The sequence below is a fragment of the Perca flavescens genome, chromosome 24 (assembly GCF_004354835.1).
Source record: "Perca flavescens isolate YP-PL-M2 chromosome 24, PFLA_1.0, whole genome shotgun sequence".
Classification (NCBI taxonomy): domain Eukaryota; kingdom Metazoa; phylum Chordata; class Actinopteri; order Perciformes; family Percidae; genus Perca; species Perca flavescens.
The window spans coordinates 18670931-18693201 of record NC_041354.1 but is presented as its reverse complement, the minus strand read 5'-3'; the positions used below and the strand labels follow the sequence as shown (position 1 = coordinate 18693201).

Sequence of the window (22271 nt, the reverse complement as noted above, 5' to 3'; positions counted from 1 at the left end):
GAAGTGATTCTGTAAAAGTCACTTTTAACACTTTGTAGCTTTTTCGACATTGTGTCATTTTTTTCCACGTTCTTTCTCGACGTGCTTTTCACCGTTTTTGTAATTTTCTACCGACATTTTTTTCACTTTTTCCAAATTTTCTCTGCTTTTTTTCGAAGTATTTGGCATTTTTATCACTTTTTGTCACGTTTGTGCATGTGTATGTAGGTGATGCGATAGACATTCCTGCTGATCCGTTTCACACTGTTTACCAAATTGACTTGAACAAGTTTGTTTGTCTGTCCTCAACATATGTCAAACCATTGTAATTAATAACTTTGCAACCCTTACAGCAATGAGGGAAGGTTTGTCAGCATGTTCACTGAAAGTGAAGAATATTCACTTTCTGCACTTTTCAATTTTTTTATGTTTTTTCCAACACTTGTTTTACCTCTCTTGTAGGAACTCTTTTTTGGGAATAACTCCATCTCGTTTTCAACAACACATAAGTAGGCTAAAATACAAACATATACAACATATTTCTTACCTACTGTATAATAAACACTCCAAGGACGTGATTGAATTCTCATTCAATTTAATATCAAATAACTTGTAAATAACAAGTAAAAGCCAAAAAGAGAGCTTTTATTCTGAAAGGTAATCCTTCATCATAAAAACATGTTTATACTCCCGCTAGCTTGACAGTTGTTGACATGCCAAACGTGACTGTGTCCCGGGTAAATTGATCGGTGAAAAACAGCGCAGACGGAAGGTTCCAGTGATCAACTTAAAGGGTTTATTATTGTTTAAAATGTCACTATTTTGACATATTATTTTGAGTTTTTTCATAACACCTTTCATTAGAGATATGAACTAGTTATTCTGAGATACTATGTCATTATTTTGAGATTTTAACAATGTTTTCTAGCTGTTTATCTTTCGTAACAATCCTTGTTTCAGACGGGTGGAAACAAAGCATTTATGTTTCTTCACTTTGTCTGTTTGTGTCTGTTAGATTTCTTCTAAATCCACCAAATAATAAGTGTTATTGTCAGTAATCAGCAGGGGAAGTTTCATTCTGATATCTGTTAGTGTTTCCCCTTTGTTAACCTCAAATTGGAGAGGCAGTGGCAGCAAAAACTGTCCTGTCCTGTTAGTACAGTAGTGTCCTGAGGAGTGTCCCGGGACAGTCAGATACTGTCCTGTGACTCCCAGACACTGTCCTGTGACTCTCCCAGAAACTTTCCTGTGACTCCCATGACTGTCCCGGGACAGTGTCTGGGTGTCACAGGACAGTGTACAGGACAGTGTCTGACTGTCCTGGGACAGTCATGGTGTCACAGGACAGTGTCTGGGTGTCACAAGACAGTGTCTGACTGTCCTGGGAAACTCCTTAGGACACTACTGTACTAACAGGACAGGACAGTTTTTGCTGCCACTGCTGCTGGGTTCAGTTTAGTCCGGACTAATAATAATAATAATAATAATAAGCAACAGAAGACCAGACCCAAATGGAGTCTGCACATTTAAAAAAAGGTTTTCAACAGAATGCAATCTGAGGAGTTTAATGATGATATCTGAAAAGATATTTGTCGTTTTAAATAAATAATAAAAATAAATAATAAAACTCTACAAGCCTGTTTTCCAGTGTGGCTCTTGGTTGATTTGAGTTTGACATCCCTGACATAGACAGAAAACCCCCCAAATAAAAACAATATTTCAGCATTACATTATGTTAATCTTCCACCAGGGGGCACTGTGGCTCTTCCTCATGGCAGCAACACAGATGAACAGATGTGTGACTACAGTCAGCAGTCCGCTGTGTGATCCACTGGATCCACTTCAACATGAAAAGGCCTTCTGATGATTGCTCTGAGAGGAAACCCATTACATCGCCGCTCTCTCTCAGATGAGTGGCTCCCGCTTAATTCTGATTCATCAGGATTTAAAGTGCCAGTGCCGATCGGGATAAGTCGCTGGTTTCCCTTGGTAAACTCATACATTAAAGGTAACTTAGTTTTTATTTCAACCTGGACCATATTTCCCCATGAATTGGTTTCTAAGTGACAGACTGGAACACAGTCTTTAAAACTGGTGCTGTATTGAGCTAGAACGCTGTAACCGGCAGCTGTAATGTAACCCTATAGTCCAACATTTCAGCGTCAGTAAGCATCCTCTAAAAGTTCTGTTTTTTCAGACTTAGATTATTATTCTAAGTAAGATCCTTTTGGTTTAACATGAAACAGCCCCGAAATCACCATCACCAAACCCACCAGACTCCATGTAAATAATCAGGACTTTTATCATCATAAAAAAATCCATTCCAGGATCAGAGCTTTAGGGGTGCCTTGCACCCTTTTAACGTAATTTTGAATGAATTGAAATTGAATTAACAATTCAATTCAATTTTATTTATAGTCAAATCATAACAGAGTTATCTAGAGACACTTTACAGATAGAGTAGGTCTAGACCACACTCTATAATTTACAAAGCCCCAACAATTACAGTAATTCCCTCAAGAGCAAGCATTAGCAGTGGCTATTGCGACAGTGGCGAGGAAAAACTCCCTTTTAGGAAGAAACCTCGGCAGACCCAGACTCTTGGTAGGCGGTGTCTGACGGGGCCGGTTGGGGGTGTGAAGGCGATAATAGTTGCATTGAAGATAGTGGAACAGTGACTTTGAAGGTAGTCGTTGTAGTTCATGTCACAGCAGGACGTTGCGGGATGAAACGTGGCGCTGCAGAGCACGGGTGGGTGCAGCAGACGCAGCAGGACGCGGCCGGGCGTTGAACATAAGGTCTCCGGGGAGTAAACTCCCCAGAGCTAGGTTAGTAACAAGCAGTTCTGGGACAGGATGCATACAAAAGGAAATGAATGAAAACATTGATGAGAGGCTGTACTGGCCTGCCCCCCTCTACTCACACTATATTATTGATTATATGATCAATAAATCTGATGACTACGAAGAGAAGCAGGTGGGCCGGGTTAGGCGGACGCTGCAACTCCTCACTTCTTAACTATAAGCTTTATCAAAGAGGAGAGTTTTCAGTTTACTCTTAAATGTGGTGACGGTGTCTGCCCCCAGAACCCAGACTGGGAGCTGGTTCCACAGGAGAGGAGCCTGGTAGCTGAAGGTTCTGGCCCCCAGTCTACTTTTGGAGACTCTAGGAACCACAAGTAACTCTGCATTCTGGGAGCGCAGTGCTCTAGTGGGACAATAAGGTACTAAGAGCTGTTCTAGATAGGATGGTGCTTGACCATTTAGAGCTTTGTAGGTCAGGAGAAGGACTTTAAAGTCAATCCTGTATTTTACAGGAAGCCAATGCAGAGAAGCTAAAACAGGAGAAATATGATCTCTTCTCTTAGTTCTTGTCAGAACACGTGCTGCAGCATTCTGGATCAGCTGGAGAGTCTTAAGGGACTTATTTGAGCAACCTGACAGTAGGGAATTACAATAGTCCAGCCTGGAAGTAACGAATGCATGGACTAGTTTTTCAGCATCGTTTTGAGACAGGATATTCCTAACACTATCCTACTGTGTTAACTGTGCATTTTGTGACAAACTGTATGCTTGATAACTAATGCATGTGTTTGTATGCAGCTATTGTCAGCGCTTCTTGCCCAAGAAAAATTTCCTACCGGACAATAAAGTTTATCTCATCTTATATTATTAGATTAAGATCATTTTGGACCTCATTCAATTCAATTCAATTTTAGTTATAGTATCAAATCATAACAAGAGTTATCTCAAGACACTTTACAGATAGAGTAGGTCTAGACCACACTCTATAATTTACAAAGACCCAACAATTCCAGTAATTCCCCCAAGAGCAAGCATTTAGGGTTCTATCTTGCACCCGGTGCAGCGCAAAACCCGACGTAAGTGTCTTTGCTAGTTTAAGACAGACACAGTTGTCAATTTCCCGTCCAGCGCCCACGTCGTTTAAAAAGCAAATGCACCTGTACCCATCTGTAGCCCATGGGCGTGCTGTTCTTACAGGGAGGTGTGTTCAGGTGTATTCTGGGCGTGCTGGTCTTACAGGGAGGTGTGTTCAGGTGTATTCTGGGCGTGCTGGTCTTACAGGGAGGTGTGTTCAGGTGTATTCTGGGCGTGCTGGTCTTACAGGGAGGTGTGTTCAGGTGCATTCTGGGCATGCTGGTCTTACAGGGAGGTGTGTTCAGGTGCATTCTGGGCATGCTGATCTTACAGGGAGGTGTGTTCAGGTGCATTCTGGGAGTATTGCTATCTTGAGGCAGCGGCAAGTGATCGCGCCATCGACCAACAAAAACCTGGTCTAAAGTCAATAACGCAGCATTTCATTGTTATTTTAACAGTAAGAGTTAGTAAAATGCTCCTAGGCTCGTGCACAGCGCACGCACACTATGCTTGTTACACACACAGGGACGCACAGCAGCACACACACATGCAGAAGATTACAAATAAAAATATTATGGTGCAAATCCTCTATCATAACAGCAATGCTCCAATGTCCAAACACGCCTGGCTTTTAAAGGGAATGGGAGGTGATCTCTGATTGGTTTATTGCATGTTACGCCCAAAACACACCTCTGATTAAAAGATAGTGATGGCCAAATAAAGCCTCATGAAGCTTCACAGAGCATTTTCTTTATTTTCTGAGCCCACTAGATGGCGCTCTCTGTTCAACAAAGGGTTGAAAACCCACTGATTTGCCATTCCTTGAGCCTTTTTATTTAAACCAAGAGCGCCATCTAGTGGGCTCAGACAATTAAAAGAAATGGTTCACAAAGCTTCATGATGCTTCATTTGGCCATCACTAATTAAAGGTGCTCTAAGTGAGGTGAAGCGTTTTTTAGGCTACGACATTTTTCGTCACATACAGCAAACATCTCACTATCCGCTAGCTGCCTGTCCCTGAACACACTGTAAAAAAACGCAGTCTCTGTAGACAGCCCAGCCTCCACAAACGGGAACAAAAATACACTGCGCCAACCTGCACCACGAACCATAACAAACAGAGTTCCAGCCAATAACTGAGAAGAAGGAGCTGGTTGAGCCATCACTGCAGTAGCGTTAGCACGTAGGCTACTTCCACAATGTGTATTAATGACTCAATCAGCTCCTTCTTGTCAGTTTTTGGCTGGAACACTGTTTGTTATGGTTCGTGGTGCAGGTTGGCACGGTTTGTTTTTGTTGCCGTTTGTGGAGCCTGGGCTGTCTTCAGAGACCGCGGTTTTTTACAGTGTGTTCAGGGGACAGGCCTCTAGCGGATGGTGAGGAGATGTTTGCTGTATGTGACAAAAAATGTTGTGGCCTAAAAAACGCATCACATCACTTAGATCACCTTTAATGAAGACACTAAGTACAACCCTTTTGAACCATGTGTCCGGCGCATAGACCCTTTTTTCCACCGTCAAACTAGCAAAAGTGGATTTGGACATGCCCTAAACGCACCTGTGCCATGCACTCCTCACACCATGCGTTAAAATAGGGCCCTTAGTGGGACAGTGGCGAGGAAAAACTCCCTTTTAGGGAGAAACCTCGGGTGGTGAGGAAAACTTCCTTTTAGGGAGAAACTTCGGACCAATCCAGGCTCTTGGTGGGCGGTGTCTGACGGTGCCAGTTGGGGGTGTGATGAACAGTGGCAACAATAGTCACAATAAAGATAATGGAACTATGACTAGAAATAATAGTTGTAGTAGTTCATGGCGTAGCAGGGCACTGCAGGGTGTTACAGGGTGTAGCAGGGCACTGCAGGGCATAGCATGACATAGCAGGGCATAGCAGGGTGTAGCATGGCACTGTAGAGCGTAGCAGGGTGTAGCAGGCCATAGCTGGCCATAGCATGGCACGGAGCAGTACCACGGTGACAGCTGCAACCATGATTTAGGTGCCACCCTAATCCAAGGAAAACTGCTGGGCAAAAAAACATAAGGACCCGGGGAATAAGCTCCCCAGAGCTAAGTTAGTAACGAGCAATTGTAGGGAAACACTGAATTATGTAACTAAAAAGACACCAACAATTCTGAGAAAACTTACTTTAATGCTGAGCCACAGGGCCATTACTACAAAATGTACTGAAACTGGCAGTTCTTTCTGAAAAAAAATCTCCAATATTTATATATATATATATATATATATATATTTTATATGCATATTTCCAATATGCATATATCCTTGCAGCTGTACTAAATGCTCAAAATGGGAGGCCCATTGAACATTCCCATTGATGTGGATTAAACACAAAATACGATCAATGTTTTGCCTCTACAGAACACACTCAAAGCACCACTGCAGGCTTTCATCGACTCATTATTTCATCTCTGTGACAGCAGTTTTTATAACATATTGATCATTACAAACATTAGCTGCTTTTAAATGGGCAGTTCCCTGGGCATACAGTATGCAAACACTCCATTTTGAATAGGAAAATTATTCAGAACACATTGAGGATTGTAGCTTTTGAGTCTTTGCCAATGGCATTCCTGGCTGTGCATCGATAGACACCAGCATCTCTTTGCGTCGGATTCTGGATGACGAGGGAACCTTGTGGATGGAGATACTTGTTCCCAAAAAGGCGTGGCTGTGCACTGACAGCCAAGCGGGTTTTATCAGGTGTTTCCCATGCTACCTCAACTCTAGGGATCCCAGTTGCTACGCAGTTCAACTGAACAGCTACTCCATGTTTGGCATAAGTCACAGAGGGAGGGCCGTTGGTGATTCGAGGCGGGTATGCCATCACAATTACTGACACAGAAAGCTGAGAGCTGCCGTATTCGTTCGCAGCTCGACAACCGTACAAACCCCGATCATACAAGGATACTTGATGGATGGAAAGTGTCCCATTAGGCAGCACGGCATACCGTCCAGCTCTCTGCGGCCTGTTGAGGACAACCCCACTTGGAAGCGTCCATGTGAGTCTAAAAGGTTTGGCATTGGTTAGACAATGAAGCAAAAGTCCTTCGCCATTTACGACGCTGACCGGAGAGTTGTAACGGTTGATAATCTCTGGCTTTTTCCCCGGGGACAATGTGAATGTACGCTCCACAAGCCCTCGAGAGTTATGCCCCAGACAGCGGTACATACCAGCTTCAGCAACGGAAGGGTTGCTGATGATCAAAGAGCCGTCATTGGCCCGGTGGAAAAATTTTGAGAACTGAACACCGCTATGCAAAGGCGTGCCGTTTGGTAAAATCCAAGTGACATGAGGTAGCGTTGAACCCTCAAAGGAGCAATTCAAAGTCACGGAATTCCCCACAGTCAACGATAGATTATCTGTGTTAGTACCTCTGATTTGTGCCCTTTCGACAACTTCCTTTATATCTAAGTTGACTATCAGTTTAACCTCCCCTCCTTCGTTACGAGCGATACAAGCCAGCTTCCCCGAGTCCGTCCTCTTGGCCAACCGGATTTCCAAAGTACCATTTGGGTGAACTGTCATTCTATTGCTGTAATACGGCGCTGGGAGGATTACATTTCCTGGTAGAACCCACATGATGCGAGGAATGGGCATTCCCTCTGCAATACAGTCCACAAGCGTCCGTTGATCGGCGACTGCGGTCACTTTGACGGCGTTTAAAGTTCCTTTTAAGCCGTTAATCATTGGAGATGTTACGAGAACCTCCAACCTGATGACTTTATGGTCTTCTCCTGCATTGTTCCTGGACACGCAGGTGTAGTTACCGTCATCAAAACGCTGAACCTTTTGAACCACCAATGTCCCGTCATCCAGGACTTGGTATTTGTCCATTGCAGGGGCGATAACTCTATTCGTGGGGGATATCCATGTGACGACAGGTGTTGGTTCCCCTTTGGCATTACATCTCAGTGTACCGGTCTCTCCATAGAAAACCCTGATGATCTTTTGGTCCTTATCCTGGATTTTTGGTGAGGAAGTTGCAACCTTTACCTTGACTCTAACCTTCATCTCATCTTTGCCCAGTTGGTTCTCGGCATAGCACGTGTAATCGCCTTCTTCTGGTGTGCCGACATGGTTGAAATACAGCGTCCCATTGTCAAACACCACATACCTACATAGAGTTCAGATAGGGAAGGAAAGTAAAGAAGCTGTTAATTAAGAGTTATGTGCATTATTCAAAATTCAAGACAATTGATGATTATATGCAATTATGTGGTTATTAAAGGATAAATATGTAATATATTTAATGTGTTAAATTATAAAATGACAATGGTATTTCATATTAAGGAAACATGCTAAGATGAAATACTAGTTTTCTCAGACATCAAAGCCAGTATGTTCTCCTTTGAAATTTCCATTCTGGTCCAGAATGGAATGTTTATGTTTTGACCTGTGTGTTGTAGTCCACAGTGCTTGTACTTTACTCCAGTATTTCGGTTTTATGCTACTTTATTCTCCAACCCGTCCTCCAAACCATCATCATACCTGCGAGTGCGCCCCCCGCTGAGACTCTCTCTTTGTTTGACCGGGTTGAGCATGGTGCCGTCTGGCAGCGCCCAGCTGATTTCAGGGTTGGGGAGACCGGATGCCACACAGTCCACCTTCAGGTCTCCACCGTACGCAACCTCCTGACTGGATCTCTGCTGCTTCTGCTCAATCTTGGCTGGCCTGGTCAGCACGTCAACCCGCAGCTGAACGTAGTCATCTCCCATCTTGTTTCGTGCCACACAAAGGTAGTCACCGCTGTCCTTGTCGGTCACAGAGTGAACGGTTATAGTGCCATTAGGGAAGACCTTGATCCTGGGGTCAAAACTGCAAAGATAATAGAAACATTTAGAATTTAGAGGACATAAAACGTATTCATTTATTTAAACATTTATAAAATGATTAAGTAGCTTGAGAATTTGTTACCTGTACTGAGCATCGACCAACTTCTTTGAGGGCGTCCTCCAGATGATCCGGGGCTCTGGGACTCCTGCCGCCACACAGTTGAGCAGCAGCCTCCCCCCGTAGATCACATCTGTTCTCTGGGGGGACAAAGAGGTAATATGGGCCTTGGCAGAGGACGGATTCCTCCTAATGCTCAGGATCACCGTTCTTGTGCTGTAAGCCACCGCGTTACTCACTGAGCACTCGTATCTCCCTGCATTTCCCTGGCCCAAACCCTGTATGTATAGTGTCCCGTTGGGGAAGACACCGAGCTTGCGTCCGTTGACAAACTGGGAAGCGATGAGCTGAACGCCGTCAGGTGTGATCCAGCGTATATGTGGCTGTGTGCCACCTGCAGCCGAGCAATGGATGTAGGCGTTGGCGCCCTCTATGAGCGTTGTGTTCTCGTGTCGCATCTGCTGAATCATGGGCTGCAACGCAGACACATAAAGTCGCACCGAGACCGTGTCGGCTCCCGCTGCGCTGCTCCCAATGCACTTATAAATCCCTTGGTCTGCGTAAGCAGCCTGGTTTATCCGGAGAGTCCCGTTACTGAAGATGGCAATATTTTGCTGATGGGCAATGCCAGCTGCAGCCACGTGGACGTGGACGTGGTTTGGGAGCGTCCATGTGACTTGAGGCGTAGGGTGACCCTCTGCGTTACACTCCAAATCGACTTTGCCACCGAGGTGCACAGTTATGTCCCTGTGCCGAGGCTGGAGGATCCGCGGATGCTGAGCGAAAACCACAAGGTTGACCACCATCTTGTCTGTGCCATACTGGTTCTGGACCGTGCAAAGGTAGTGCCCTCTATCTGTGGGCTGTGTGTTCCTAATGATTAAGGTACCGTTTGGATGGACTTCGAACCTCTGGATCCTGGTGTTCTGAGCGATACTCGCTCCTGCATGAATTAAAAGAGAATTTTTAAGTATATTAGAAAAATGTTTCATGAAAATATATTAGGAATCACAGGAAAACACACAGAAACTCTCTAACATATTAATATAAAGTGACTCATCGAGTTAAAACGTAAAACATAGCGACAAAAGTCAAATAAAACGACAAAACCTTCAAAAGAACCCTGGTGTTCTGAGCGATACTCGTTCCTGCATGAACGGAAAGAGAGAAAATTATAAATATAAGTGTTTTCTAACACATAGTATATGCGTAAGGGGAAGACATATTAAATGTATACACTGTTAAATTACTGGACGTAGCATCCATGACGTCTCCCATTGGTTTCTGACGAATTTGGTGCAATTTGACCATATGGTGGTGTTATGACAACAAACTTTACATGTTGGCCTGTAACTTTTGATTCGTATGTCTCAGAAACAACATTCTTTTTTCCTGAATGCTGTGGGTCCAGATCTATCCTTATAAGCCACGCCTATTTGCATCTTGATCAATTTTCTGCCATTTTGACTTGTGACCAAATCTGTTTCTTTGCTACCCCTAAAAGTTTGGAACAATCATCACCAAATTTGGTACATATCATCTCTGGACCAAGCTGGAAAAAGTTACTTCTTCAGATTTTTCAAGTTCCATATAGTTTTACTATAGCTGGGCAAATACATTCTTACTAGATACGTATGTATATGTGACGAATAAATGTCTTGAATCTATAAAGCAAGCAATCTCTGTCCATGTGTGCTATAACGCAACACTCAATTTGATTAGCCCCCCCCCCCCCCCTCACCCCCTCCGCCCCAAGTACACCCATGCTCTTATTTACTATGTGATTACGCTGATTCAATAATTATTCCCATTTTCTGTAGTGCTTGTAAAGAAGGAAGTCAAAAGCCTGACCTGATGTACATAACATACTGAGTTGTTGAGAGGTTGAGTCATACATACCACTTGCAACTTTAGTCCATGACAGGAAGGGCATTGGCTCACCCTCAGCCCCACAGGGAAGCTGAGCATCTGTTTCAGCTTCCACAGTCAAAGTCTGGAAATTGCCTTTAGTGATCCTTGGCTTCCCTCTTGGAATAGATCCTTGTCCAGGCAGCTGTTGCTTTCTGGACACATCTTGAGTGCTTGTTAAAAGTCCCTCTCTGAATGGATAAATTGGGATTGCAGTAATTGTTGGTGCAGGGGTGGCCGTCTGCTTGATTGTCTGCCCGCTGGTCAAAATTAGGGCTGGGGAAGTTGGATTTGTACTCATAAATAGAGCCAGTTTGGGGTCAGTTGGCTGAGTTGCAGGATAGAAGTCTGATGTGATGATGTGTTGGATATTTTGGTTGTTGGGAATGACATGTTGAATGTTGGGAGCCTCCTCGGTTGTGGCCCTCAATGAAGGGCCCATTTCTGCGCCTGTGGACAATGTTTTGGGTAGCGATACATGTGGTGCCACTGTAGATGGGATCACAGCATCAGGCCTTGATGAAGTAGCAGAGGGAGGTTTTGTAATGACGGTACTTGTAAAAAGGTCATCAACATTACTTCCTATGTTTGTAGTTTCTTTAGGATGGCGTTCTAACTCTAACTCACTACTTGTGGTTTTATTTTTACTTGAACTATGATAGGATTTTTCAGGTATTGTAGATTTATTTGTGGTAATCTGATTGGTGTCCGAATCACCCTCAAAAAGCATGCTCAGCCATGTTTTGATAAAGCCACTTGACGTGTATTCAGAAGTTGTCCTGATTTCACGCTCCATCAAGGAAGCAGCTGAGGCGGACAGGGTTGGCAGCAGCAGAGAAGAATGCTTGTCAGTCTCTTTCAAAAGCATCTGTTCACCTTTTTCCATGGGTATGTATTGATGGTCTGATTCATTCTGCCTGACATCTGTTTGCATTTGCATTACAGCGTGAAACCCCCCCATGGAATTGCCAGAGCGTGGCGTAGGTCCAAGGTCTCCCGTAATGCTTACCCTTTGTGTTTCCTCTAAGGGTTTAACAGGTGAAAGAGGGCTGCCTGTAAACCTCCACTGAGTGATTGATGTGAACATATCCGAGCGCTCTGAAGCAGACGCATTCTCTGAGATTCTCAAGGCTATGTGAGAACTTGTCTTTCCGTGACCCTTTTCTGGAGAGGCGGTTGGAAATGATGGTGCTGGTGATGTGCTTTTGAATAGCGGTTTGGCCAGGGGTAAATGGCTTTCATTTGTTTCGGGGTGCAGTGAAAAGAATTTGGTGGCTGCCTCATCGTTATGCCCTGAGACTGTGCTTTCTTCATGACTCAGTCTGCCTGATGACGTTGCTTGGCTGCCTCTGAATGGAACAGTGGTATTTAAATTGGCTGTTGTAACTTCTAATGAATTTATTTTTAGCTGAGTGGAGGCAGTAGTCCTTGGAGCATTTGCACGTGTGGTGGCAATAAACTGGGTGGGTTTATTCAGCTTTTGTTTCCTTTTGTTTGGCTTTCTCCGGCGACCACCATTCCTTCTCCTGGAGTTAGTTTGTCGTAGGCGCGGGGGCGATTGTTCTTCAGACCCAATCCTTTTCGTAGTAGTAAATACAAGTGTAGTTATTGGAGAAACTGTTGTGAGCTTTTCTTGGGATTGCAAGTCAATTGTTGTGTCCTTTGTCGGAGTGTGCGACTGTGAAGTTGTTGCAGTCCCACGAACATATTTTCCATTTTCCTCTTGGTTTGTTTCTAATACAAGTCTAGTAGTTTGAGATACTGTTGTGAGCATTGCTTGGGTTTGCAAACCATCAAGTGTGTCCTTATATTTCCCATTTTCCTCTTGGTTTGTTTCTGATTCATTTGGGTTGACCGAAGGTATAATTTCACTTCCCCTTGAAGAGAGTTCTCGGTCATGATTAGAGCTGGCAAGAACATTCGGTCTATCCGTATTCCCGCTCCTCTGCAAGGCCTTAGATCCATCAGCTGTTTTGACTCTGTCAACATCTGCATTTGTGCTATGGTTCTCTTGTAGAGAAAATGTACCGCTGCTGCTTGCAGTGTTTGTGTTAGCCTGCCAGAAAGTGACAGCATGTAGGGGAACAGATGTGGTCACCTGTGGAAGGAAAAACACACTGTTTGAAGTTGTGTGTAGATCCCAATTCAAGTCTTGGGTTGTGATGTGTTTATCCATTTTCATTTGTGTATATTGTGTTGGAGTGTGCGGTGTTGTGAAGTCAGTCATGCCATCAGATGATCCCTCAAAAGTATCTTGCAATTCTGTAGTCTGCTGTGTCAATTTCCTCTCTGTTGTATACTGAACTGGGAGAGGTGTCACAGTATTTCGATCAGCATTTCGATCTCTAATCTTAGCCAAAATGTCAGCCCATTTCTCTGGGTCTATTTTACTCTTTGACATGTTAACCTTCCTCCTGTCTTCGACATGTGATACTGTTGATTTCCGCAGCACTGCTGGTCTCCTTCGCATAGTCCTTGATGGATAAACGCCTCTCCTTCCAGGAGCCAAAACCCCGGGAACTCTCCTTCTCAGAGGATCCAAGCGGCTCAACGGAGCCCCCAAATGAGTAACTTCAATATCCCCTGAAGCATCCTCTGTATTCTCTGTGGGGACTTTAATCTGAGTGTTCACCCCTGAAGCCGACTGAGGCCTTGCTGGAAACGTCTTCAATGGCCTAATTGTCCCTTTGCGCTGCATGAAAGTGATTTTTCTAGCCAGCGTATCCACGCCATGTTGATTAACTGCAATGCATTTATAATAACCACTGTCCATTAACTGAGTTCGTGGGATATGTAGAGTGCCGTTGGAATCGACCAAAGCTCTGGAGGAGTTGGCTTGGAAACTAACAATGTTGTGGTTGGGTAGAATCCAGTTAATTTCAGCATCAGGAGAACCAGATGCCGTGCAAGGCAGGGAAACAGGGTTGCCTGTGAATCCCTCAATAGGTGTAATTGAGGCATCCTCCCCTGGGGGAGGGCTGGAGGATTCCTGCACAGACAGATAGAAAGGCATGACAGCAAGGTCTCCATGAACCTTGGCAATGCAGTAGTAAATTCCAGCGTCTGTGTGGCTGACAGCTTTAATGTCCAGCCGTCCATCGCTGGACACAGACACCCTGTTGTCTGGACCGCTGTACGGTGCCTCCACCTTTGAGCCATTCGGCAGCATCCAGTTGATCACCGGTTGGCCAGAACTGTGCACATTACAGTACATTTGACTCACACTTCCCAGGATAGCACTCAACACTTTCCGAGTTATGTTTGTTGACTCAATCATGACCCATGTCCTGCTCTGTCTCTGCACCAGCTCCGCCTCCACTGTCTCTGAAAAATCCGTGCTCAGGGTCAGTTTTACCATCTTGGCTGACGATTGAAATCTGTTCAGCTGAAGGTCTGCAGATGTCTGCATCAGCCATGCCGGCTGGGCCATGATATTAACTTTAACACCTGTGTAGTACTGGGTGTCCTTCTCAGAGTCCTGTTTGTACACATAGGTTGGATGAGGCTCTTTTCTGAGCATCACATCCCTTCGTAGGTGGGCTGGCACATTGCTGTAGTATGCAATCAGCCTCCACAGTTGCTCATACTTTTCTCTATCAACGGGGCATTCTAGATCCACTGACAAAGTGATGTTGGAGGCCAACTGGAGTTTGTTTAGTTGCTCCCAGTTGATCTTGGTAAACTCTCTTGGCTCGCCAATACCACACTCCAAGTCCACTTGATTCCCATGCTCGTCTGACAGGCCTAAAGAGACATTTCCAAATGGTTCCCTGAAGTCCTCCCTGGTCATGACTTCACTCTCGACGTCATCAGGCGGGGAAGTCCGGTGAAGGGAGCTGATGACGGGGCTGCTGCAGACCAGGTTCTCCCCAACCAGGAGATCTTTACTCTGGAGGTGCCTGGGAGAGGAGCACATGGGACACAGTTGGCCACCAGGAAGGGCCCTGTCCTTCTTACATTTCAAGACACCTGGAGACAGATACAACAAAACTGTCAAATAAGACCTTGATGCAGAAAGAAGCGCCAAAAAAGTCTAATATAGTGTCAAAAATGTTGAAAATAGACCAAAAATGTCAAAACATCTAAAAAAAAGCACTAATGTCAAAACAAGACATCAAAAAAGTGACAAAAAAGCATTGAAAAAAGGCCAAATGTTAAAAAGTGCCACAAATGTCAAAAAAACAGAAATCAACTTTAAACTTTAATGCCAAGACTAAAGTAGAGAAAGACAGAAAGTCAAAGTCTAACCTGGCGAGCTTTTATACCAGACACGGAGCCACTGCATGTTGCAGTCGCATGTCCACGGGTTCCCGTGGAGGTACAGGTTCTCCAGCTGAGGCATGGCTGCAAACAACCGGGAGGGCAGCGACGTTAGCCCGTTGTCCGACAGATAGAGGTGCCTCAGCGTGGAGACGTGGAAGTGTCCCATCAGAGTGAAGGTGGTGAAGGAGTCTGGGTGTAGCTGCTGAAGCCGGTTGCCTTCGTAATCAGAATCAAAAAAGGCTTTATTGACACAGGAAGTTACACTTACACAACTGTTATCCAACTATTTAAACCGTTACCTCACTATTTCAACGGTTAGCTAACTATTTCAACTGTTAGCTATTTTAACTTTCATCTAACAATTTCAACCTAAATATTTTAAGGGTTGGCTAAATGTTATCCAACTTTTTCAAGAGTTAGCTAACTATTTCAACTGTTATCTAATTATGTCAACCGTTATCCAACTACTTAAACAGCTAACTATTTCAAATGTTAGCTTACTATTTTAACTCTTGGCTAATTATTATAAATGCTAGCAAAATATTTCAAAGTTAGCTAAATGTTTTTTGAAAAAAAGAGCCAAAAATGTCAAAAAAGAATATTTGGAAAGTGTGAGAACAACCCAGATGTAAAGTCCAGGATGAAGGCTAGTGCAGAGTGTAGTGACTTGGGACTCACCTTCCAGCTGCAGCAGCCGCAGTGAGGTGAGGCCGTGGAAGGCGTCAGGGTGGATGAACTCCAGGCGGTTGTGGTCCAGGTGCAACCGGGCCAAGGACCACAGACCCTGAAGGGTGTGTCTGTTGATCTCCTTCAGCTTGTTGTAGCTCATCTTCAACATCTAAACCAACGACCAGTGAGGAGAAACATTGACACAAGTCAACATTTGATATTATGAACAGGGCCGGGTTAAACTAATCTATTCTCCAATTAAAATCTGTTCTTGTTGTTTGACTGAAACTACTACAAACATACACCAAACAACTACCAACGACCCCAAATGACAATAAAGAGACATAATAGAAAAGTAAAACTAGGGCTGGGTTAAAATAATTTATTCTTCAATTAAAATTAATCATTGTTGAAGTGATTTGATATCGATTAACGAAATCCAGACATGGGTCTTTTGATCTTTTCCAGTTAAGTAAAAAGTAATTTAATGTGGATTCCTCATTGGTGTTCAGTGTCTTCCCAGATATCATTTTGTACGGCGTGTTTTAGTCTCTGTACCTGTAGTGAAGTAAGATCCCTGAACGCTCCATGAGGCAGACTGTGGATGTCGTTCCCATGGATCATCAGAAGCTCCAGCTTCCTCAGACCAGCCAGAGATTTGTCTGTAATCTTATTAATGCTGTTGAACCTGAAACAACAAAACCAGAGTGCAACCCATATGTGAGAAACAATACATTAGAAACAATACATGGGCCTGGGTAAAATGAAATCTGTTTTTCTATGAAGAAAAACCAAGCCTACAGATGTTCCTACATAGTAGTAAAGATCGTGAATGCAACACTCCGCCATAGCAGAGTAACATTCAACACAGAATGCAGCACGTTGTTTCGAATGTTGTTATTTTAATGTAGTGCTAATGGCAGAAGTAGTAATGCTGTGATAAAAACAAAAAAACATGTCTTTCTCAACCCTGAAGCGCAAAATTGAGAATGAAAGCCATCGGTTTAAACCTGTCTGGGCTGCACTTTTTGATGTGCCTGTGTCAGATGTCACCAAATTTTAAAAGGAAACTTTTATATTCATTGCATTTATTTGTGTTGGATTGGATTGTCATTACGTGCTGCTTTACTTCCCACTGAAAATGTGTGGCCCCAGTAAATTGCTTTGTTTTAAAATACGGCCCAATTGAGGCTCCATTCACATTTCTACGTTTTGGTTTTTAAGTGTTAAGTTTTGAGTCAAAAGTGATCTCGGTGCACCAAGTGTTTTTATCTCCAGTAGAATAACTAATTTCTGTTTAAACTAACATGCTCAAACCTCATATCTCATCAACATTCTGGTATACTGGACATAAACAGGAGGCAGCGTGTAGACTGGTCGTTGCCTTGGTAACGTTAGTAGCTTTAGTCTCGGAGAACGAGACGTCTTGACCGCTAAGACCCAATCAGGAGGAGAAACGTTGGCGTCAGTGTCGCTGTTGCCAAAGGTCTCTATTTGAAACACAACCCCGCAGATTCAGAACCAAAACGGGTCAGAAGTGTTTCCAAATTTCTCCGGTTTAGGGGCTCGGAAACACCGAGGGAATGAGAGGGGGAAACACCAGAGCAGGGGGAATGAGAGGGGGTAGAGTTTAGATTCTCGGCCCGAGCCAGATTTCTGCAGTTCACACAACTCTGTCTGAATTGTACTAGTTGAGAACATCAGTTATAACGGCCCACGTATAAAAAAAAATGTCGGGTTTAAATCGGGCTCGGGCTCATAATTACAGTTAATGTGTCGGACCGGGCCGGGCTCGGACACAAGGTGCTCGGGCTTGGGCAGGGTCGGGCTTGATTTTTTGGGCCCGATCTAAGCTCTAAGAGGGGGGAAACCCCAGAGCAAAGGGAATGAGAGGGGGAAACCCCAGAGCAGGGGGAATGAGAGGAGGAAACACCAGAGCAGGGGGAATGAGAGGGGGAAACACCAGAGCAGGGGGGAATGAGAGGGGAAACCCCAGAGCAGGGGGGAATGAGAGGGGAAACACCAGAGCAGGGGGGGAATGAGAGGGGAAACCCCAGAGCAGGGGGAATGAGAGGAGGAAACACCAGAGCAGGGGGGAATGAGAGGGGAAACACCAGAGCAGGGGGGAATGAGAGGGGAAACACCAGAGCAGGGGGGAATGAGAGGGGAAACACTAGAGCAGGGGTGAATGAGAGGGGGAAACACCAGAGCAGGGGGAATGAGAGGGGGAAACACCAGAGCAGGGTGAATGAGAGGGGGAAACACCAGAGCAGGGGGAATGAGAGGGGGAAACACCAGAGCAGGGGGAATGAGAGGGGGAAACACTAGAGCAGGGTGAATGAGAGGGGGAAACACCAGAGCAGGGGGAATGATATTCCTTTTGAAACCAAAACCTAGTAGATGTAGCCTAAATTTAGTCCAATTGAATAGCAATGGTATAGAGCTTAACAGCGTGGTTCCAGAAAATCACTTTTGTAACCTGAGCCATTCAAAAAGTGGGCAGTAACTGGCAATGCCGAAGAAGCAGAAAGCAGAGACCCTAACCCTTATCTGTGGATTATTTTCTTCACTGACCCCAGATTGATGCGCTCCACATGTTTGGAAACAATTGCTGGGATGGAGAGGAGGGAACGGAAGGTGCAGTGGAGCTCAGCAGGCTGGGGGCAGGAGCAGGGCCGGGGGCAGGGCGCCGGTGCAACATGGGGCACCGGGGCAACATTAGGCACCATCAGCAGCAGAGTGTGGAGGATGCATACGACCGGAAGCTCCATCTTCAATTAGTTACAGCAGCTGCCCGTGGAATAACTGCAACGATAATGTTACCAACACATCACACATTCATTATGGTGCGTTCCATTTGTACTAGGAAGTCGGACTTTGCGAGTTCTAAATCGGAAACTTCAAATGGAACGATAGCAAAAATCCAACACAGCTGCCCTGTGCATCAACAGGAGTGACAGCTGTAGTAACATATTGTTTATTAGCACTTTGTCTAACTAGTGTCTCAGTAAATCAGTTGTACATACAGTCCTATCCTACTTTTATCTGTTGACATGTTTCTACACTGTTTGCACAAAATACAGCATAATGCATTGTTATCAACTGAAATTGCTAACAATAGCTAACCTGGCTAGAGCTGTGAAATACGATATTCCGACTTCTTAAATGGAAAGCAGTCAATTCTGTTTTTTTAGCTAGCTATCAAACACAACATTTAGCATATCTCTGCCAAACAAAATGCTATCAACGGAAAACTTCTTCACGATGCCACTCTGAGGCTCTGTACCAGACTGGGTGAAGATCAGCCATTACGGCGCTATAATCAAGCTAAAAGCGTTTTGGCTTATAACTCAATGATTGTAAATGGAACAATTTCCAATTGCAATTTAGACGATGCACCTCAGGGTACACTCACACTTGGCCCAATTAAACCGTGCCCGAACACGTTTGACGCCAAAGTCCGGTTTGTTTCACTACCAGGTTTAGCGTACCGGTTAGGTCGGTTTCAGGCGGAGGTGTAAAGTAACTAACTACATTTACTTACGTTAATGTAATTGAGTAGTTTTTATTGTATTTTCACTTTTTAAAGTAGTTTTTAAAACCTGTTCTTTTACTTAAAAGGTACAATATGTAACATTTCTGCTTTAAAATGTCTAAAAATACCTATGTTATATATTTTTATGAGTTGTGTTCTTACACTATACTAAATGTTTCCACCAAATGTCAAACCCAGAGAAATCTGTTATTTTATTTTCAGACACGGCACGTTTCCTTTAGTCGCCCGTCAGTGGCGTCATATAACCTTTCACCCTCCAGTTACTCTAACTTCCGTCAGAACACTGGCACCAAGATGATACGTTCAGGAGTAATTGTAAAGCATACAATGTCACAGAAAAAATACTTGTAACCGTAATACTGCTTTTTTTTGCCATACAGCATCATTTTGTGATTAATTACATCCCCCATTTTATCACAGCAATACAACAGAGACCTTATCTATTTTGAAAGTTCAATATCGATACCAGCTTGACGTTACTACAATGTGCTAACGTTGATGCTAAAGCTTTGTGGGTAAAATTGAGGTTACAACATCGTTCAACACGCTAATAGTTATTTTTAGTATGACTGTTTCGACCACAGCTAACAGGACTGAGCTAACCCACGCATAACTTCACTAGTAACGTTAACGTTAGCTGTATAGATAGACGATTAATCTAATGCTAATTTAGCCAGCTAGCACACCCCGATCTGTCTGCCTCACTCCCCCGGCGCAGAGAGACTCAGTCGGGATGACAGCTGACAACAGCCCCGGGACATATAGCTAGCTAGTTACCGTTAGCCCCCAGTCAGCTATCAGCCAGCTACTTCCATTACAGCAACCCCCCCGGCCAGAACTTATCTCCAGTGACTGGTGTTTACGACGCTAACGGCAGTTTAATTAAACATCGGGAAACACACTATATCAGACCCAGCACCGAGTCACAACAGCGGCCATCCATAGCGGTAGCTAGCTACATGTCCGTAGCGCTACCGGTGTATGTGCCGAAAATCTCCTCCCTGCCGAATTTCTCCCCCCTTCACGTTTAGCTGTCTTTACGGTTAGCTAAATTAACCTGACAAAAGGTGGGTTAAGCACCAAAACGAAAAGTTAAGATTACTGAAAAGTGAAGGGGAGATAATTCCGGTCAGCTGGGAGATGTTCTGCTGCTGCACAACAGGCATCAAACGTCCTGGCTCACTGTCGCGGAGATTCCCCCGACAATCCCCACCCACACCCGTCTCTCAGCCTCGTTTAGTAGCTAGCTAGCGTTACAACAAACCCCGTCCGCCCAAGTGTTGAAACCATCCAAAAGGTGACATTGATATGTGAAATATTTTGTGTTTTAGCTGCTGGCTACTGTTAGCTTGCTGGCTCACTAGCTAACTGGTCAGCTACAAATAAAAATCTAATCAAGAAAAACGTAATTATGTTGGGGAAACTGCAGCTATTTTATTAGAATAACGTAAATAAACGTGAATAAACTTGAATGGGTATACTCGTCCGTGAACTGATGCATTCTAACCAGCAGCGAAGGTGTTTAACACTAAAAACTCCCATAATTCCCGCAACTTTACAACGTCATCAAAAGTCCAGTTTTACCGTCCATTGTTTTGGTTGAGCGACCCCTAGCGGCAGAAAGTTACATATTGTACGTTTAAGTAGGTTTAGTTTTATGTATTGTACTTTGCTACAGTTGAAATCACATCCATTACTGAGTAAAAAAAAATAAAAAGCTCTCTAACATTGTTTTGTATCTGTCAACAAACTCAAATGGAAAGCGGCTTTGTGCCCTTATCAAAATAGTCTAATTTAATTAAATAAATATAATAAGTATATATCTAAGTCTATTAGTTTCTAAAAACAAAAATGCTTGCCATTCTAATATCCAAAGGCAGTGAGTTCTAACTTGAATTTGGGAATCTGAGTTTGTGACCATTAAACCCACCTTTTGAAATTGCAAATCAAGAAACTTTAATTTCAAAGACGTGAATCCAAAAGAAATATAGAAACATGATATTCAAAGTAGAATATTTCACTATTGAACTATTCATTGGCTGCTAAAATTGTTGTCTCTTATTTGCTTCCTTAGCAATAACTTATTCATGTGCTTGCTTAAATAAAACTGGAATAAAACGTCTCAGATGACAGTCATAATGCCTCAGAGGTAAAACCTAATTCCCTGCAGCGCTGCTGCAAATTTGGCTCAAGTTTTTGTGGGTGATCGACTGTTTGCCTGCATCAGCGCGTAAATGGATCAAATGCGGTGAAATACGCACGAGAGTTTCAGCCAAAAGTGCTCCCTAAATATTCCATAACTTCAGCTCAAATCCCTGTAAAGAAACACGAAAGCTCTTACCTCAAAATCTCGAACGCCTCTCCCTGGGGAACTCCTCATATTCCATTTTAACGTGGATAAAGTCCAGAAACCGCAGTTAGGCTAAATTGAAACTAGAACAAAAAAACGGAAAGTTCTACGAGGCAATGAACAAAGTTGGGGTTGCAATCTGTAGAAATGTGCACAGAGGAGACACAGAACACAGATTTAGAAGTAAAATCCTCCGGGAAAAGTGTGTGTCTTAACTCCTAAATGCCGGTGCGCTGTGTGGAGTTTTGCAGGCAGGAATGAGTGAAGGAGACGCAACAGGAGGAGCTACAAGGGCGGTTATAGAGGGGGGGGGGGGGGGCAGGGTGGCCAGTTGAAAACTGAAAAAAAAGCATTAAGAAAAGGTGCTAAAAAACAATCAAAAACTTGAAATATTTAGCTAGCTGTTGAAATAGTTAACTATTTAACAGATTTATGGTTGAAACATTCAGCTTCAATCCAAGTAGTAGCAGCCTAGCTAGTAGTTGTAGCTGACCAAAACAATCTAAATATAGACATTTCAGTTGAAAGAAATAATCAATATCCACTTTTATATAATAAATAGTGTTATACACAGGGTGCGGTTATCTGGGGGGGATGCGTGGGATTTCTCCCTTTCTGGTCTACATATCCCTCCCTATGCTCAATTATTTTTATCCCTGGTGGAATCAAAATGTACCCAATGTTGACATCTCATTTTGAGCTAATGTTCTAGTGTTTGGGCATGGCTGGCCGAGTGGCTCTATATCCATGGTGCTATTG

General features: G+C 43.8%; 1 protein-coding gene across 1 annotated transcript; it reads right to left on the bottom strand.

The window, feature by feature from the left end:
* Positions 1-6107: 6107 nt before the first annotated feature.
* On the bottom strand, positions 6108-21768 carry mxra5a (matrix-remodelling associated 5a). The gene is made up of 9 exons (XM_028571948.1): positions 21504-21768; positions 18181-18411; positions 16165-16294; positions 15616-15775; positions 14923-15153; positions 10666-14643; positions 8791-9709; positions 8365-8691; positions 6108-7990 (listed from the first exon to the last, which is right to left on the bottom strand). Exons 2-9 carry the CDS (start codon positions 18375-18377, stop codon positions 6397-6399), a joined length of 7536 nt encoding a protein of 2511 aa, XP_028427749.1. The 5' UTR covers positions 18378-18411; positions 21504-21768; the 3' UTR covers positions 6108-6396.
* Positions 21769-22271: the final 503 nt, after the last annotated feature.

Bases quoted from the DNA above. Each gene is read 5' to 3' on its own strand.
- mxra5a (XM_028571948.1), bottom strand. From the start codon at position 18,377: ATGGAGCTTCCGGTCGTATGCATCCTCCACACTCTGCTGCTGATGGTG. The intron at 15,776-16,164 runs GTACAGAGACTA...TCGTTGGTTTAG, and splicing joins GGGATCTTACTTCACTACAG to ATGTTGAAGATGAGCTACAA. The intron at 9,710-10,665 runs GTATGTATGACT...TAATTCATGCAG, and splicing joins ATGGACTAAAGTTGCAAGTG to GAGCGAGTATCGCTCAGAAC.